Source organism: Pezoporus occidentalis, unplaced genomic scaffold (genome assembly GCF_034315485.1).
Source record: "Pezoporus occidentalis ecotype Australia unplaced genomic scaffold, CSIRO_AGI_Poc_V1 ctg183, whole genome shotgun sequence".
Lineage (NCBI taxonomy): Eukaryota > Metazoa > Chordata > Aves > Psittaciformes > Psittacidae > Pezoporus > Pezoporus occidentalis.
Window position 1 is genome coordinate 2,030,184 of NW_026913673.1, and position 19,690 is coordinate 2,049,873.

The window sequence follows — 19,690 nt, forward strand, 5'->3', positions numbered from 1 at the left end:
ATAACCCAGTCATCAGGCTGTTTGCTCATAACGCTGGTGTTTGCTAACAAACTGAAGTGAGGGCAATGAAAAGTGATGTGAAGCTTGCTCCTCTGGAAGAAACCCACATGGGGGATGTTTGCAGTCACATTACAGCCACCGGGAGCAGCCTGCTGCAGGTCAGGAGGAGCAGCAGCATCTGCCATCATCCATGGCTTCTCTAATCAGTGCTGTGTGCCAAACACTTTGGTGTTGCATGGAAGCGTTGCTGCAGAGGAGGAGCAGCATCCCCCTCCTCGCAGCAGCACCTTTCTGTGAGCAAATTGAGCCTTTTTCTTCTAATACCCTTTCAAACAAACATGCTCATATGTTCATACGGAGCTGCCCACACAAAGGCTGCTCTGAGGTATCCATTAACTGGGTATCCTTCCTGTTTGCTTTCACCAGCCCTGGGAGCTGACCTTGAGGAGTCTGGTAACCCCAGGCTCCACTAAACAAATAGCAGCCATGCTGAGCAGCAAGGTGCAAGGCTCTCAGGAGATCAAGGTTCCTTTTGGGGTGACTTGAGCTGCCTTTGTGTTTGTAGGTCTGTTTCTCCTTTCCAGAGGGCTTTTCCAGCTCCAAGAGCTGTGACTTTTACTGATGGAAGTCATTTATCCTCTGGCTAGAAAATGCATCCGATTGACCGTGCTGCTGCGAGGAGGAGGAGGCTGCGTCCTAACCTGCCAGGCCACCCAGCAGAACCTGTATTCCCTATTTACCTTCTGAAGGTGTTCCTTTACAGGGTGTTCAAGAAACGGCTGGGACCGGAGCAGAGATTTCCTTGTGCTCTCTTTATTGTTAGCTCCTCGCAACGTGACTCTTGCACCTTGATGAAACAAATAGGATCATGGGATGGTTTGGGTTGGAAGGGACCTTAAAGGGCCTCCAGCTCCAACCCCTGCCACGGGCAGGGACACCTTCCACTGGAGCAGCTTGCTCCAAGCCCCTGTGTCCAACCTGGCCTTGAACACTGCCAGGGATGGGGCAGCCACAGCTTCTCTGGGCACCCTGTGCCAGCGCCTCAGCACCCTCACAGGGAAGAGCTTCTGCCTGAGAGCTCATCTCAGTCTCCCCTCTGGCAGGTTGAAGCCATTCCCCTTGGCCTGTAACTACATGTCCTAGCAACATAAGGTACAATCTCTAGCTGCAAAAAGAGTAGAACAAGCCATAGGCCAGGTTTTTCATGGACCTTATTAATGTCTGGGAGTAAATCATTTCACAATACATGACATTATCATCTGTTCTTTGAAAAGATCCCTTCTGTTAATGGCCTCTATCTTCTATCAAGAGGAGGTGTTACAGCAATATCCTCTCTGAGGTCTTGGTATGAATTACACCATGAAGTTGTTTTCTCTGTAAGGAAGGGATGAGAGCCCAGGAGCAACTCGGGGAAGGCGAGAGCCTGAAAAACACGGTTAAACCCATTATGTCCTTGTAAAAGCCTTTATGTCCTTGGGCCCATTTCACCCCAGAGCCCTGTAATGAACACAGTTGGCATCTTCTAGAAGGCCTGAATTAGAGGCAGGTGCGTTGGAGTCCTGGTCCTGCACAGCTGGAGCAGGGTATGAGATTGCCAAGCACAGCAGATACCAATCACCCCTGAGTGCTCCTCACCTCGGCAGTGAGAGGCTTCGGTTGAGCAGGGCAGTTATCATATGGCAATCCCTGCTGGTCAGTGGGGTTACTTGTCCCCCCAGGGGACCGTGGAGAGGGGTTTCCAGCAGTAAATGGATGGTTTGGGTGCAATGGAGTAACCCCTTGGAGGTGAACAGGCTGCACTGGAGCTACCGGATTCCTCCTGCCCTGGTGAGTCCCAGTCCCTTGCAGGGATGGTGGTGGTGGGGTGGCTGCAGGGGTGTTCCTTTGGTGTTGTGGGGCAAAGCTGGGCTTCAGAGAGACCTCAAAGGGCGTTAGGAAATGGTGGTCAGTGGTTTAGGGGCTTGCTGCAGGGCTTGGAGCAATGCAGGTGGCTGAATGTGCCCCCCTCATTGATCTTCACCCTCCTGAAGCCCTGGTTGTGTTCGTTAAGGCTCAGAGATGGAGCAAACAGCTGGAAAAGGGAGAATTCCAAGGAAATTCTTCCTTGATCATAGAAAATAATGTGTAGCATTGGGGCAAAGTGAAAACTGCCGGATGGGGAAGGGGGGGCTCCCTGCCGGGAAGGGGACGAAGCCTGGGAGCGGGGCTGCTACCCCAGGAGGCACCGGTAGGTGGCGACAAGAGCCCGGTCTTGGACCGCTGGGAGCGGGTTTGGGGTCTGCGCCTCCTGAATCCATAGGGCAAGGATAGGCTGGTTCCATCCTTGCCTCGTGTTTCCTTGTCATGTTGTGGACCCCTTAAAATTGGGGGGGGGATTCATTTAGGAAGGGATGAAAAGTTGTTGGAACAGCAGCAGTTTTCCAGCCCTTTCCCATGATGTTCCTGAGTGGGTTCTTAGTTCAGGTGTTCCCGTGGGCTTGGTCAGAGGAGGCCACGGAGGTGCTGCGAGGGCTGGAGCAGCTCTGTTCTGGAGCCAGGCTGAGAGAGCTGGGCTGGGTCAGCCTGGAGAAGAGAAGGCTCCTGAAGGGGAGACCTTAGAGCAGCTCCAGTGCCTGAAGGGGCTGCAGGAAACCTGGAGAGGGGCTTGGGACAAGGGATGTAGGGACAGGCCAAGGGGAATGGTTTTAACCTGCCAGGGGGGAGACTGAGATGTTCATGTTGGAAGCACAGTGTGCTTAGGAGAGGTTTCTCCAGTGTGATCTGTCCCCTCTGAGGTGTCTTAGTGATGCACCATCATTGCCAAACGCTGCTGCTTCCACCCTCGCTTCACGTGGCACAGCTTTGCTCATACACACACCACTGATTGCAAAACCAGATGGTACCTCGCTGCCAAGAGATTTTGGGAAACATCCCCCCCCACTGCCCTTTCCATAGGGAGAGGCTGCCCTGGGCACCCCCCTGCTCATTTCCCTGCAATAGGGCCCTTCCAGCCCCAAGCCTGTGGGGTTCCTGCTGTTGTAATGAGGCTGAAACCTTTGGCATGGCTGGGGGGGGGGAGCCCATTCCTGGAAATGGGAAACCATCCTCTGAACTGACCATCCCTCACCTCATCACCCGGCCCTCTCCATGGAGAGGGTTAGCAGGGGTTGCTTTTCCTTCTGGCAAATGGACGTGTGTGTGTGGGTCTGTTTGAACCCTGTGAGACGAGGCCAAGGAGGTGTTACAGCAGTTCAGTTTAACTTCTTGGGCTCTCAGAGGGTGACTCACTAATCCATCCCATGTGGAAAGACAGGGATCTGCTCCATGCCAAATGTGTGTGTGTGTGTGTGTGCATTTTTGATGCTGACATAAAGACAAAGCAATGTGATGGATTTATCTGCTACCAAAGCCACAAGAGGGAAGAGCCCCCTGAGCAGAGCCAGAACCATCACGTGAGCCAGAAATCCCTTTGGAGTCTCTGGATTGGTTTGTGGGATCTGCGTTTAGGGATCATTTAATGTGCATGGATGGATGGGGTGGGAAGTGCTGTGTGTCCAGTGGCAGTGGGCAGGCTCAGTGGTTACTTTCTGGGGCTGTCATAGCTTTGTGCAGTGCTGATACAGAGCATCCCAAGTCAGGATGCCTGCTGTGATGGATGTAGGACCTGACTTCTAAGCCTGGTATGTAAGCTCCATGGATGGAATTAACTCCACTGGGCTCTCACCCACCCCAACCATTCACAGGGACTGCATTAACAGGGATGAAACCTCCCTGCAGTGGTTGAGAACACAGAAGGAGCTTTGCATTGGGATGGGATTGGTGCTCCCAGCAGGGAAGAGCATCGGTGTAAGGCTGCTGTGGTTATAGGTGGCAGCCCCACACCTCTGCATCCATGTTTGTTAAATGAGAGGCTGTGTTTAGGAGGAGTTTTGGGGTGTGATGAGGTTTTTAAGCCTCCCTACGATGCCCAGGAAGGAAGGCAGGGCCCTGTGCTTCCACTGCGTGCTGGGTTAATGCTGCTGGTGCTCACTGTGCTGCGGCTTCAATCCGGAATCAGATGCTCGGAGCCCTCTCTGCAGGGATTCAAAGCGCTCCTGGGTGATTTCAGGGCTCAGGGTTGCGGCAGAGGCAGAGCTGCAGCGTTCAGCTTTGATTTCTCTTTCTTCTTGTGCCTTTTAAAGCTTCCAGGCCTGTAACTTTCCCTCCGACCCCCTGGGTTCACCCCATCACATCCATCAGCTCATCGCTTGTCTGCAGCCGCCCTTGGCAGCAGGAACGTGTTGACAGGCATCCTGATAGCACAAGCAAGGGCTGGAACGTGGAGGTCTCCCTGTATTTTTCCTCCTAATTATGGGCATTCCCAAGGGACAGGATGGGGGAACCCGGTGTGTCCATTGCCCGTCCATGGGCTGACCTTCCAATGGCAGCTGTGCACTGGGGTAATGGGCTCTTCTTTCCCAATGGGTGTAGGCTACCCCACGTCATGTAGTGATTTGCCCCCACTTAGAAAGAAGGGTGAGATTGGGCACATCTAGTGCAAGGTGTGGGTCTAGGGATGTCTCATCCCCTCTAAATAGCCATACTCCCCTGGCTCACAAAGATTTAACACTCTCATCTTCTTACAGTGCAAAATAAGCTCTTTGCTCAAGAAGCAAAGGCTTTTATCTAGATTAAGGCTGAGAAGGCTAAAGCAGGGAAGAGGCCTCTGAATTTGGTCAGGGCTGCTTCCATCTGGCACTTGGAGCAGCTTTGTCTGTTCTTCCCTGAGTCTTGTTGTGCCTTTGGGTTAACGTGTGCTCATTATGCTGGAAACAGAAATGAAACCGAGCGTCTGAACTGGTTGTCCCAGGGCAAGAGCGTCTCCATCCCGGCTGCTCTCATCCCTCTGATGGCAGCTGGCTATAACAGAGGCTCTGGGTTGTTGAAAAGGGGTGTTTGTTATCGTTGTGCTCATGATAGGGAGCCCTATAGCAATGTGTTAGGTCTGCACTGGGGAGGGGATGGAGCCTCTGTGTTGAGTCTGCTGGGGCGGGATGAAGGTCTGACCCGTCAGTGGTTGATTTCTGTGATGCTTTTAAGGTTGATTTTGTTCATTCGGTTAATTTAAGGTGATTCTTTTGCTGGTGGCTGTTCCTGGTTACTGCTCTGAGGTTAAGTTCAATCACTGCATTCAAAACTGATGTCCTAACCTTGAAGTACGTTCGTGTTGCACGGGGTACCACTGCGATGCTGAGCAATGCCACAGCAGGAGCCCTATGGCAAAGTAGATCCATGCTTCTCAGCACTGCTTCTATATTCCCCCCCCCCGCCCCAGGTTTTAGGTCTGTATTTTGGGTTATGCCTCCTCTTTCCTTTCTAAAGTGCCTTAAACTGTTGTTGCTCCCATCTGTGAAGGGGAAGGGGCTCCTCACCTGCATCCTCTTCCTCTAGCCCTGTTTTTCCTTCTTCCTTCAGAAAGCTGCAGTTTCTTTCCCCCTCTTTACCTTCATCAGGTGGTTTCTGCCGTTGTTTTCTTGTCATGATGAGGGAGGTGATCCTGTTTGTGCTGTTGGAACAAAGAATGAAAGCAAAGACAGGAGAGGTGGAGTTTGGCTTTCCCGGCTATCACCTGCAGCATGAAGGCTGCAAGAGGCGCTGCCCTCGCTTGTTCCCTTCCATTCCTGCCCTTCTGCATCCCCCCCACGGTTGTTTTGTATTTAACATCTTCCCTTTATGAGCACATTTCCCATCTGGGCTGGATTATTCCGGCATCCCAAGGCATGCTTTAAGCTGTTTCCCTTCCCCCTCTTCCCAGGAAACAAATGTCTTATACAAAAGACTTCACCAGCCCCTTGTTTAGTGCCGGTTAATGGGAATGGGGCTTTGGAACACAGACAAACCCGAGGGCTGGAGCTGAGGGCCTGAGCACCTGGATCTGGGCTTCTTGGCCAGGCTGGGATAGGGAAATCCTGGGTTCTGACCCTTTGGGGTGACCAGAGGATGAAGGGGAGTGCTCACCAATGAGGTTAAATCTGTGCCAGACCCACTGTGTATTAATGGGGGGGGTCTTGGGCATCTTGGCTGGGAGTTAGGGCCGATTCCCTCTGGATGTGCTCAGGGACAAGACTTAGGGAACGTTGGGATTTTACTGCCTGAATAAATCCATTTTCTATGGTCTAAAGCCAGGTTTGGCTTCACAAAGCCCCCCGCTGTGACGGGAGGGGATGGGGGGCCCTGACCACACAAGCACTCGGGATTGCTCCACAGTTCTCTCTTAAACACGGTGTGTTCCCTATCACGAGAGCAGGTGATGCTGGCTCAGCTCGGCCTGACTCACATCACCCTTCTCGGCTGCAATGACCCCAAAGGGCTTGATTATGCCAATGAAACGGGATGGAATCTCGCTGCCGGTGTGGTGCATGATGCAAGGTGGGGTTTATTGTCTATTTTAACCCATGGACAAGGCTTCCCAGTGAGGTTTACCCCTCTGCAGACCTTGTTAGGGCAGCTTAGGAAGTGGCATCGTCCCAGGTGCATCCCTGGACCCTCCCCAAAAGAGAGGACAAAGAAGGAAATGCAGTCTTGAAGAGAACCACAGTGTAACGCTGATATCAGCTGCCTTCTTTCTAATCACTGTCACAGTAACCCGATAAGAACATGAGTGTTTCCAGAATAAGGAGGTTTTCCTTATGCCAGTGACTGAAAACTGTGATTTCTAATTCGTGCTTTGAAACTATACACTTTTTACTCCAGATTGGAAAGAAACCTGTGGTTTAAGCCTCTCTGTGGCCAGGAAACGTTGGATTTAGGTCAGCTGTACCCCATGCTGGAGAGATTGGAAGTGCAAACACAAAAGGCTCATTCCTTCCCCAAAAGAAGGGTCTTTTCACCTCTATGAATAGAGAAGGTGCCTAAGCTGGATCACAGCATCGCTTCGGGAATGTCCAGCTCTTGGTGCAGTCCATGCTGGGGGTCTTGGGGAAAGCATGCCACTCTGCCCTCTAAATAGAATACAGTGGTCTTCAGCTCTAACAAAGCTAAAATGGGAAGGTTAAAGCTGAATTCTGCAATTAAATTAAGACTACATCGTGCTGCACATGGTGCAGTTTGTTTCTCATAACTAAGTTATAACCCTATAGAAGTTACAAGCTTGAATTTCTTGCTCTTTTGATATGGCCAGAAATGAGTTTCTTCATCCTAGATAAAGCCTGTGATGCCAGCCTAGCTCATTGAGGCCACATCACTCAATGAGCATACAGAGCCCATAAGGGAGATGAAATGATGAGGATTTATTTGTTGCCCTCCCCTCTCCATCTGCATTCCTTTTCCTTTCAGGCTCCATTAAGCAGCAGGTACCAGAGCTTACAAATTCCCATTTCTTTACTCTTTTAAGCCTGGAGAGCTGCATATTTCAATGCCAGGCTCGGGTGCTGAGCCTGAATGGCAAACCCAGGCTGGAAACTCGCCTTTCCCCTCACCCTTAGCAGCAAAACACCCCAGCCCCTGCACTGGGCGAACGGAAGGCTCCGAACACAGGGTTTATTTAAGCAGCTTTGCACAAATAGGATTTGCAGCCGTTTGTTCCTGATAAACAACCCCCAGGTTCAGCTCCTGCTCAGCCCCAGTAGCTCCAGTGGATGGAGGTGGTTTTGTTCCTCCTCTAAAGGTGCTGCCAGCTCGGCTGGAGCTTACTGAGTACAGTTGTGGGGGTAACGGGGCTAGCACCGCTCTTCCTGTGTCTGGTGCTGAGATTTGATGGGGTCGAAGCTGCCAAATAGCAGCAACTTGGTCTTTAACTGGCTTTAAACTGACAGAAGGGAGGTGGAGGTTAGATAATGGCATGAAGTTCCCTGTGAGGGTGCCCAGAGAAGCTGTGGCTGCCCCATCCCTGGCAGTGCTCAAGGCCAGGTTGGACACAGGGCTTGGAGCAAGCTGCTCTAGTGGAAGGGGTCCCCTGTGGCAGGGGTTGGAGCTGGAGGAGCTTTAATGTCCCTTCCAACCCAAACCAGGCTGGGGTTCCATGATGCTTTTATGGTCTCAGGCACTGAGCTCTGGGTCCTGGAGCAGCAGATGATGGTCAAACAGAAACTGGAGAGCAGAGTGTTGGAAACCAGAGTGTTTAATCCAGTGACACAGGCATGTGCAGAATGGACTCGGTAAACTCATAAGTGATGGCCCCTATCCCCAAGGCCAAACGCACTCTGCTCTGGGCTGTGGCAGCAATGGATGGGGTCAGCCCCTCCAAAGCATCCATCTTCACGTCACTGCTGGATGCTGGGAAACACTTGGAAACCCTCAGGAGCGTGAGTCAAGCTGACTCGTGGCTCTTGGCTCCAGCCAGGCGCTGCGCTCGCTTCCCGCTCCGGCTTCTCCGGGAGGGATGGATGCGATCCTGGCCCTGCGCTTCCCAGGCACGGAGCTGGTCCTGGTTGGATGTCCCCTTCCCAGTGATTCACCTCTCCCAACAGGCAGCAACCAGTCCTTCATTCCCCCCCATCACTGGGTGAACCCCTATAGCACTGCTGGGTGCCTGCATCCCGTTACGGATGGGTACCAGAGCATGGGAGAGGATGCAGCTCTGCAGCATGATGCTGTCTTCAGGATTCACTCCCAGAGCTTTGACTCCCAAACCCACATTAGAATTAGCTGCCTCCCTTGCTGCAGCACAAAAAGAGAGCTCTCCATTAAAACACCCGCTGATCTTTGACACTGCTAAAGCATCTCAAGGCAAGAACTCTCCCTCCAGCCCAGAGTGCACAGAACTCCCCAGGCGGGTTCGTTCCTGCTGCAGGGACAGCAAAGGGTGGGTTTCAGGATGACTCCAGGCAAATATTTGGCAGCTTTAACCTCTTGCTAAACAAGTCCTAGCCGGTGTGTAAACAGCCTTTTTGGCTTTATAAACACAGCATCCAGCTTGTGGAGTGGGAAAGAAGCTGGAGGCATCACGTGAAGGGAAGATGGATTGCTTCCGGCAGCTTAAGTATTTTTGTGTGTGCTCAGGGCGAAGGGTTTGGGCCTGTTTTGCATGGGAAATCTGGGAGGAGAGAGGTGAATCTGCACAATGTGGGGTTATGGAAGAGCCTCTGGAGCACGGAGCACGTGCATGGATCCAGTGAGCATGGGGGATGTGGGCTGCCCCTGCTCCCCTCTGCTCGAGAGGGGTCAGTGCGGGTGCAGAGGGGTGCATTCACCCAGCGCCCTCTCAGCCACCCCTTCTGTTTGAGGGCATGCTTCTGGCATCTAACAGATGTTTTTCTGCTCTTCTGATTGGGCTCCATGATTGAACAGTTTTCAGTGGCAAAAAATAGCTCAAAAATGCAAACAAACACCCAACCCCCTCCCAAATCCCTGTCAAACCCCATAACAACCCCCATGTGCTCTTAGGAGATGAACACAGCCTTTGCTGGGTTGGGTTTGTGTTAAAGATACAGGAAGGAGTACCAGAGGGACCTCCTCTTGTGCTCCCCAGGGTGGTGGAGGAGAGGCCTCTCAGTGAGCCCAGCTTGCAAGGGGAATGGGGGATCTGGAGGTGAAATGGGTTGGCCAAGGGTGCTGCATGAAGCATCCTCGCTTCCTTCTGTTGCAGTAGAATTGCTTGGGAGGCGTCTGGGCTTTGATTTGAATGCTGATTCTTTCCTTACAAAACCATTTGTGTGAGCACAGTTATTCTGGTGTAATAGAAGTGATGAGGGGTAGCAAATTAACAATGAAGAAGACAGCTTTCCACGTTGGGATCTGGGGGTTTGGCAGCTCTGCGCTCCTGCCTGCGGTAACCTTGTTCCCCCTGGTACCCAGGCTCAGTGACTGCATCCCCCTTTTCCTCATCTCTGGCCCTTCTCTACCTATTGTTGCTGAGGCCAGGCTGTGAGGAGGAGCAGGAGGAAGATGCTTCCCTCTGTATTGCACTGAGATTTCCTATTCAGGATGAAGACAGGGATAGTTTTTAATCCTTTTTCACTTGCCTTTTCTACCTTGGACTAAATGCGTTGAGTGAATTCGAAGGTGAACACAGGAAAACTTCATCCATTGCCTGGAGGAAACATAAGTGCTTCTATAGGAGAGTCTTTCATTTCTCCTTAAAAACCTCTCTCGGTGCATGTAATATTTCTCATCATTACATTGCCCCATTTATCCTGGAGTTTAGTTCAGCCGCAATTACATCCCGTAGCATTTCAGGAGGCCCTTCAGCCCTGTCTCACCGCTGCGCCTTGTCAAAGCGGAATTGAATCAAGCTTGGGATATGGATGGCCTTTTGTTCTCTTAAAATCCCATTTCTCAATTTGCCCTTCATCCCCAGAGAAGGCCTGTTGAGGCTGACGCCTCTCCTCTCGCTGGGTTCGATGCTGTCTTACACTGAGGCTGGGTTTTGAGGGCTTTTTTGGTCGTTGTTTGTTAAGTAAGAGATGAAAATCCCATTAACTCTGTGATTCCTTTAAATGCCATCTTGAAAGGAATATTTCTCATAGTCAGCTTAGTCCTTTCCACGCAATGGGTAGCAGCAAGCTGAATCTGATGCTGACATTTAAAATGAATCCCAATCATTCCATCCCCAGCAAGAAAAAGCAAGTCCTGCGCTGCCCTCCTAAACCAGAGAGCATGATGAGAGCTTGGTCTCGGCTCAATCTCTGCTTTGAACTCCTTGAATGCTTGGGGAAGGGACGGACATAGGTGGGATTGGGGGTGCTCCAGGTGCTTGCAGTTGCTGTGGCTTTGTCCCCTTCTGGTTGTGGGAAAGGTTTTGGGAGTGATGAAACAACTGTCCTTGGATTTGGGGGTGTTTCTTTCCTGTTTCCTAGAGAAACAGTAAGTGTGAGGGTTAGACCAAGAAATGAACCCCAGGACCTGCCGGGTGAGGCAGAACTCATGGTCCACATTGGGCCATACTTGTCCAGAGTGGGTTTTCCCATTTAGGATGGGAATCCTGGGCAAACCCCGGGATCAGAAAGGGGTTTTCTACCTCTGGCAAGCTGTGAAGCCCCATCTAAGCCTGTGAGTGCATGGATAGAGGGGTTTGCTGCAGGATTTCAGGAAGCACATCACAAAGGACGACACGAGCGGGCTGGCGAGGGAGAAGTGTAACTGGATTGTGATCTGGCAGTGATTCCTGGAAGCAGGAAGCCCGTTTCATCCGTGACTAATCTGAAACCAAAGGTAGACATGCACACACACGCAAAGCGGTTTGGCGGTGGGTGCCCACACCTGGGTGCTGGGGAGCTGAGCACAAACCTCTTTGTGTTGAGGTATCTGCTGCTGGAATCCTGCACTCCAGCTTATTCCATCAGGTTCTGCGGTACGGATGTTCCCTGGCTTCTGCAAAATGCATTGGGAAGATGCGGTTTCTTTTTGATGTAGGAGTGAGAATGTTCTGAAATCTCAGTTTGAGGAAGAGGAGGAATGCTCTGTCATGGGCTCAGTCTGGAGTTATTCTCTTCTGAAGCATCAGGCTTTTCTAACACACCCTCGATGTTAGGTAGCAGAAAGAGCATGGGCAGAGTAACAAAGGCAAACTCCCTTGGGCAGCCCTCAACTGGTTTGCAGTTTGCACACATCTGCACGAAGGAGAAATGCATATCGGCTGCGGAGGCACTGATGACTTTAGCAGAACCCATCACGAGTGCTGGGGTCAGGCCTTTTGGCACCGGTGGGTTTGTAGGCGGGTGTCTCGAGTGCCTATGGAAGCTCGTGTGTGTGCATGGAAGCTGAGCGCTGCTGTTAGGTTGGGTCTGCAGCTGGATGAGACCCTTTTGAGGGTGTGAGAGTGAATAATGAGCCGGGATGGAGCATCACTGAGGGACCTGAATGTCTTGTACCATGGAGCCACCAGTGCTGAGCCTGGAGGTGACCTTTGTGCTGCTCTGAGTGGGCATGGGGCCCTTGCATGTGCTCGTGAGGAGCTTTATGATGAGCAAGGATGCTGCAAACTGGCCTTGTGGCCTTGCTCTTGTGGTCCATGTATAGAAATGCATTAAATCAATCGGTCTTTGGAGTTATAGAAACAGTGACATGGGGTCTCCAGGTATTTGGCTGCTGGGGAGGGCTGCCTTTTATTCATGAGCATACCATGGCTTTTGTGCGTTTGGGGATGTGCAGTTGCACAGGATGCAGAGGAAGCAAAAAGTGCTCGCCTATTGCTTTGGGATTCATTCGAACACAGTTGCAAAACGCCCCCAATGGCACGTTCCTGCTGCAGGAGGGGATGCTCTCCCAGCCCAGGCACTGCACACGGGCTGCAGTGGGGCTTCTCCTGCCCTATCTAAGCAGAAGCGTAAGGGTGGAGACTTTGCTGCATGTCTGTGCTGGAAAACAGCCGCTTGCAGTGGGAGAGGGTCCGAGGCTCCTGCTGGGGCCTCGTCAGTCCAAGCTTCTCCCTCCCAGGCGTTCCTTGAGCAGCGTCTCCTGCAGCAGGTGAGCTGCCCCTGTCAGGAAGAGCTGCTCATCGCGATCTTTATCCAAGAGCTTTAATCCGTGCCCTAAACCCTGCCAGCAGCGGAGTGCCTGGAAGATAAGGAGCGATGGAATATGGGATGCGGAGCTGCTGGAAGGAGCAGCGTGGAGGGGGAGGCTGCAAGCGCTGCATGCGGGGGTGTGCGGGTTTGGCTGGGGATGGCAGGACACCAGCGGCGACTCCCAGATGTGAAGCGGGGCTGCTGCTGGCAGAGATGCGGGTGAAGGGGGACCAGGAGGTTTTACCACAGGTAGAACCGGAGCTGGGGAAGCTCCGCTCTGGGGCATCCCCCCGGGGACAGCCCCCGCCGTCGTTGCCTGCAGGTCCTTTGGGGTGAGAAGCACCGGGAAGCCCCGTCGGGGATCCCCCGCTCCACCTCCGTGCGCTGCAGCAGCCGAGCCCCGCTTCTCCCCACCCCAAACCCGCTGCAGCCCCATCCCCTCCGGCGGCGGCGGAGGAAGGAAGAGCCCCGTCCGGCTCCGGCTTCCTCCGCAAGCCCAGCCTCGGAGCACGGTGCCCGCCCCCGGCCCTCCCCCGGCTCTCCCCGGGGCGCACCGCGCCGCCTCCCGGGCAGCCCCCGCCGCGCAACAGTTGCCCCCAAGTCGCGGCCGTTCTCCCGCATCATCCTCAGGGAACATCTCCCCCCCCCCCGGCCCCAGCCCCAGGCACCGAGGGGAGGAGGCGAAGCTGGGGGGGGGCTGCGCGGAGCCGCCGCCGCTTTGCAGCGCTGAGCACCGCGACCGCGCTCACCGCTCCGCCGCCGCCCGGGACCGGCAGAAAGAGAAGGAGCCCCGCGGATCCCGGCTGCGATGGAGCGGGGCGGCGGGGCCCAGGCGCGGCTCCTCTCCGCCGGGAGCAGCCGTTCTCTCCTCCGCCCGCGGGAGCGGAGCAGCCCCGCCGCTGGGCACCGGCCCCCCTGCTAGGATACCGGGGTGCCCAGCCCCGTCCCGCACCCCCGGAACCCCTTCTGCATCCCTCTGTGCATCCCCCGAACTCCTTGTGCATCCCCCTGTGCACCCCTTGAACCCTTCGTGTATCCCCCTGTGCACCCCCAAACCTCTTGCGCACCCCTAAGCTTCTTGTGCATCCCCTCCGTCCTCCTGTGTATCCCTTTGTGTCCCCTCAAACCCCTTGTGCATCTCCCTGTGCACCCCCTGAACCCTTCGTGTATCCCCCTGTGCACCCCCAAACCTCTTGTGCATCCCCTCCGTCTTCCTGTGCATCCCTTTGTGTCCCCCCAAACCCTTTGTGCATCTCCCTGTGCACCCCCTGCATCCCCTTGAGCATCCTTTCCATCCCCCCCATTCTGCACTCCCAAACCCTTTGTGTCCCGTCTCCGTCCCCCCCCCCCCCCCGCCCCGCTTCCGTGCCTTCCACCCCCAAGCCCCCCCCTTGCATGCAGCCCCAGGGCCACACACGATGGGCACCAAGCAGACTAAGGGCTGCCAAGCGGGCAGCGCTGCCGAGAGCCCCCCGGCCCATCCCCGCAGGAAAGCGCCGCCCAGGGAAAGGGGGGATTTCCTCGCTTCCCTCGTGGTGAAGTCCGGCGAGAAGTTGGGGAAGGGCGGCGGGAGCAGCCTCCCCCCTTACCACCGGCGGATCTGCATGATCCAGGACATGCTGGTGCTGGTGAAGCAGGGGAAGCAGGAGGAGGCCACCGAGCTGCTGAGGCACCTGAGGCAGGTGAGGATGGGCAGGATGCTCCCTGGGAGGGGGGGGGGGGGGGGGGAGAAGGCGGCTTAGGAGCACGATGCAGTCTAAGAGCGCATCCTGGTTTCTAAAGCCCCATAGCAAAGAGGAGGCACGCTCCGCTTTTGGAGGGTGGAACTTCAGTGGTGTCATTCGGAGCTGCAGGGTGGTCATGGATGCTGGAGACGGGGAAATAACCCCCGGGGAGGTGCTTTGCATTGTCTGCAGCGAGGAACCCTGCTGGGTGCGGGTTCCTCCTTCCCTTCATTGCCTGTGCTGCTCGCCCTAGGGTTTGAACCCCGCTCATGGAGGTTCCCATTCAACTTTGGGAAAGTTTGGCGTTGTGCTGAGGCCGTTGGAGGCAGCAGCTTCTTGAGGAGCATCCCTGCTCCCTGGCTTGGAAACACCAGGAGTTGCCAGCCTGGCTTTTATCGTTGCTTGGTGGAGTTTTGCTGGTGTTGGCTGCAGCTTGGAGACCCGAGTGCGTGAGGCGCCGTGTGGGAGCAGGGAATTCGTTGTGCGGAGCCCAAGACCTTTTCCCCTTGCCCGTCTGTTTGAGCCAGGCATTAGCGGGGGAGCAGCGCTACGGGAAGCTGCTGTGAGCAAACAGAGAGGAGCGCTGCTCCGTGCCCAGCAAATCACTGTTTAGTGGCTTCTGCTGATGGACGGTGATGAGAACACCGGTGCGCTGGGTACTGGCGAGGCTCTGGGGTACGCAGCGCTTTGGAAAGCAGCAGCTTTTCCATGCAAGCTGAAACGAAACCCATCCTCAAGCTGGGTTTTCCTCCCAAGGCAGCGGCTCGTGGTGTAACCAGTTCTACCACCTGAGGACAAGCTGCTCAGATCTTTGCTGGGCACCAGGAGCTGTGGTTTTGCCCCCTAGACCTGTCTGTGCATGGGAGGATGTGGCTGGTCCAAAGTCCGATGGTTTTCCTCTTGGGTTTTGTGTTTGGGTTTTGCTCTTTGCCTTTGTTCCGCCTCACTTCCTAGTCCTGTTATAACTTCTGAGCAAGTGGATGTGTGGCTTGGGGCATGTCCCTGACTGCCATCAATCAGGGTCCCTCTGACCAGTCAGTTTATGGGATTTAGGGCTGTCCTTGGAGCAGCCAAGATGAGAAATCCCAGTATGTTTTGTATGTGCTTGTGTCCCTTGATAGAAGCCCCTCTCAACCTTGGTGACGTGCTTGGTCCCAGACGGATGTGCCCCTTTAATGGGAACTGGGGGTGTAACTCTTTGGGACAATGACCTCTCCATTGGGATCTGTGCAGCCACATGGCCATGAAACCCCCATGGGACAGAAGCAGCTGGGAGTCAGGCAGTGGATCTGTGCCCAGACCTTGCACCTTTCAGCCATGCCAAAGCCCTCTCGCTGCATAGCTGCCCATTGGAGTGGCAGGGGCTCATTTTAGAAGGTGTTTATATCAAACTCCCCCCAAAAATGAATCCTGTGAAGCACGGTGAGCTGCTTCTAAGTTCTTTCCTGCTTCAGATGCTGTTCATCAGCAGCGATGCTCTGGACCATCCTCTTCCTCCTGTGGGCTGGCCACGCAGAGCACAAGGGATGTGCCCTAATGACAAATCCGACCATGGGGACATCCCATCGTCTGAGTGGGGGCAAAAATAACCTCTAGGAATGGATTTTACACTGCTGGGGGAAGCGAGGAGCCTGTTCCAGACAAATGAGTCTTTGTGAGTGTTTCTGAAGGGCTTGCTTGGATAAAACAGAGTGCCAAAATAAGGAACACTTTGTCCTAGATACAATAATAGACTCGAAGCATGTTTTTAATGAGGTGGTTTTATTCCCTGCCTTCAGGTAGCAAATATGGGATGCCCCACTGAACAAATCCCGCTTGCTGTGGTTTCCCATAGGCTGGCTTTGGGGAGGTGCTGGTTTAGGGGTGCATTGGTGGCTGCAAGGGATGCTCGGTTTGCTCCCAAGGAGCTGGGGCTGGGAGGCTGTGGGAGGCTGAGCTCCAGCCTAAAAAGTGAGGATGTGGGGGGAAAGGATGAGCTTGCCCATGCAGAGAGGGATCAGTGGGTGAGCCTGGTGAGGCAGAGACCTTTTCCTGTGAGCCATTCTATGGTATCCACCGCAGAGGGGCTGCCGTGTTGGTTGGTCTATGAAGTTGCTAACGTAATGTGTGATGCTGCTGCTGCTGCAGAACCCGGGGTTTGGAGCAAACCTGGTGCCCCGGTCTCAGTTGCATTTAGACTTTTTTATTGCCTGAAAATCCCAGAGATTTGGGTCACTTGGAGGCTTTCCCCTCACTTCCCCTGGCTCTGAAGCCATTCCAGTGTGCTAGAGAGTAGATAGGTGACAGCATCCCAGCGTTTGGAGGTGCTCCATCCTTCCTTTCAAGCAAGGTGACCGCGTTGGCTGATCAGCTTTTCAGCTCTCCTTGGCATTAGCGTCCTGCCCTATCCACCCACTGCAAAACAAGGTTCAGGGGGGCTTCTCCTACCTGTGTTTAATAATCAAAGGGCAGGGTAGAAACCATGCAGGGGCATGGACACGTCCTGTTGGAGAAGGGCATGGATGTTTACTGCTGGAGAAGGGCATGTCCTGCCCTTCCAGCAGTGTCCAGGGTGGGTATCTCCATCCTTCCCCCCCTGAAATGGGAGTGATGCTGTTTGCTTTACTCTTGCAAGGATTAATCAGCATTTCCAAGAACCCTTAGAGGCTGCAAACAGCTACGCAAGCACTAAGGTACAAAGTGGACTTGTTTGGGTTTAAAGAGATAAAGGATGGGAGCAGCAGGCGGACTCCTTCGCTTCGACGCTGCTCCTCGGAGAGGTCGGAAGCGGTCTCCGGTGCGGAGGCAATCCGATCCCATTGCCTGCCCTCACAATAACACTTGTGGTGTTATCCCTGCGTGCCGGCGCTGGCAGCGGCCGCTCAAAGGGCATGTGCTCCTTTGGCACAGCAGCCTGATTCAATGACAGGTTCTGGTTGTTCTTTCCTTCTGCTCTGGTGTCAACAGCCCCACACTGCAAAAAGGAGCTCCCCTCTCCATTTGATGCCCTCTTTACATAGGGTGGGTTTTCCTTTAAGCTGTTGGTGCGCATAGGGTGCTTTTGGCAATGAAACGCATGGGAGGATAAGCAGAAATACACCGCGACGCTTCCCGTTTTATTGAGGTTGGAGTTTGTGATTGCAGGAAGTATCTCCCTGGGTACCTGGATGGAGCCGGTCGCCTTTCATGGAAGTAGTTCTCGTCCTGAGTAATGCTGAATCCAGTTTGCTGTAAAGCATCATTCTGGGTTTACCTGGCAGCATCTCCTCTGCTTTCTGCTGCAGGGCCTCACCCTATGAGAGGGGGAAAACGGAATTAGTTGTGTCCAGCACCTGGGAGAAACATGGGAACCCACTCCCATTCCCTGCACCCCATCACGGGGCGGGGGGTCAGAGCTGCAGCTCTGAGTGGGTGCCACCGGTTGCAGGGTAGCACAGGCTTTGCCACCACACAGCGCATCGCTTTCTCCTTCGGCACTCTTGAGTTTCAGTGGTTAAAGCAGCCGAGCGCTCTCGGATTCTTACATTCTGGGAGTGTCTGTGCTGCTGGGGAGAGGATTTGTAAAACAAAGCATGTTTTCCTCCTCGTGCTGCCAAACGGATCGTCTTCCCAAGTGGAATGGCGAGGCGCTTCCCAGCGCATTACATTGCACTCCAAGAATTTGCCATTGGTTATGGCTCCACGTGGAGCCTTCTGGCTGGGCTTGCGGCTGCAGAGCTGGGCTGGTGGGAGAGGAAAGGAGGAGGAAGAGGCATCCGGGCATCCCCTGCGTGGGGCAGGAGTCGTGCAGCAGATCCAGGAGTTCAAACCCCGAGAGAACAGGGAAAAAGAAGGCAGTGTTGTAATAACCCCCCCTGCCCCGGGCACTGAGGGTGGCTGGAAGCCAAACGGCAAGGTCCAAGGTGTGGCAAAGCTGCCCGACTTGTAAAGTGGGTTCTGAGCTCACACGGCCTTGCCTGTGCGAGGAAGGGCAGGGGAAGAGAGGGGTCAGGGTCCCCAGTGGGCAAAGACACCACCAGAACTCCTGTGTGCAGCAATGGGGCTGCAGGCAAACATGCTCTGTGCCCACCAGGGAGTGCGGGCGGCACCTCTTTGCCATGAGCCTGTTACCCCCCTGTTCTATCCCCCACATGTATCCCTGCCGTGGGTACTGGCATCCCATTCCCTTTTCCAAGGCTGATCCCTGGGTTTTGCAGGCAATGGTTGCGGGAAGCAAGTCGTGACATGTCCCAACATCCACCCTGCTGGCTCGGGGATGAAATGCTGCCTGGTGCGATGGGGACTGCCTGGCGCAGGGATGCTTCCTTAATGAAGTGATGAATATCTCCATAATAAGAAGGTGTTTGGCCGAGGGGGGAATAGAGAAACAAAGAGATTGGAAGATGGTTAATGCAGAGAGAGGCTCTGGTGGCCTTCTCCTGCTGCACCAGAACAGAGGGGTAAAAAGCAATTCTTAAGCCCAGCCCTTCTGCTTAGTTAACATTAAGTGCATTAAGTAGCAGCTGATGCAGAAGAGGGCTACTTATCCCAGTTGTCCTGGTGATTTATCACACGTGTTCCTATTTCCCCCCTGCTCCAGTTGCCCCAGTGCTTGGCATTTTGCACTTTCCAGGGAGGCAGGAGCTGTTGGGGACACTTTGGAGCAGGGCTGTGGAGGCAGCAAGAAGACACTGAGGGAGCACTGGGACATCCTGGGGAGGGTAAGCACTGCTTCTGGAGTTCTCAGAGAGAGCAATGCAATGGTTCCAAACCATCCCGGGAAGTCAGCTCAGAGAGGCTGGGATGGGGAGGGAGAGGTTGATCCGAGCTCAGACCAAACTGGTCAGCGTTACACTTGCATGGGCTGGGAAAGCAGACACCCATGAGGATGCGATTTGCCCCCTTGGGCTGACTTTGTGTGTTCAGAAGCATTTCATGGCCACCGTCAGCCTGGTCTGTGTTACACTTGGTGTGTTACACCATGTGCACCTTCACTGTGGGTTAGGAGTGCTCTCGGGGTTATTTATCCCATAGAATGGTTTGGCTTGAAAGGGACCTTAAAGATCATCCACTTCCAACCCTCCTGCCCCAAACAACACTTAAACCACAGAGATGCTGTTGCACAATAGATCCCCATGGAGGTGAGCATGTTGCAGGTGAGTTAGGGATGACTGCAGCGTCTCCAGCCGCTCATCAGGGTGAAGGGGATGGTTTGGGGGCTGCTTTATCTCAGATTCATGCTTACTCCCTGAAGGATGCTGGCCCCTGGCTTTGCACCAGTCCTGCCAGTGCCAAAACTGCTTGGCTGTGTGGTTGGGTGTGCTTATGGACATCGAGAGCAGAGCTGGGGGGTGGGCAATGTGGTGTCATTGAGATGATGCAGCTTAGCTGCACCCTGTGCGTGCCTCGTGTATGGTCTGTGCACTCCAGCTGTGGGGCATCATCCCTGTGGGGACTGCCCTGGTCCACACGAGCAAGCGCCTGGTCCCTTCTCCTGAGTGCTAGGAGCAGCCAATGCATCCGAGGTGATGAGGATGGGGTTTCTCAGCCCCTCAGAGATGGAGGTTTGCAGCACTGGTTGCTGTGGGTCCGTGCAGGGTGGAA

The 19,690-nt window shown here is 54.2% G+C and overlaps 1 protein-coding gene across 2 annotated transcripts in view; it reads left to right on the forward strand.

Moving 5' to 3' along the window:
* Window positions 1-1,655: 1,655 nt before the first annotated feature.
* LRRC75A (leucine rich repeat containing 75A) overlaps window positions 1,656-19,690 on the forward strand; it is a 70,972-nt gene continuing 52,937 nt past the window's right edge. The window contains exon 1 of one of the 2 annotated variants that reach the window (XM_062615786.1): window positions 1,656-1,827. In XM_062615786.1, coding sequence (XP_062471770.1) covers window positions 1,753-1,827 — 75 coding nt within the window. In that variant the 5' untranslated portion in view covers window positions 1,656-1,752. Of the gene's footprint in view, window positions 1,828-13,813; window positions 14,087-19,690 lie in introns of those variants that run through there. The other variant, XM_062615785.1, reaches the window with a different exon arrangement.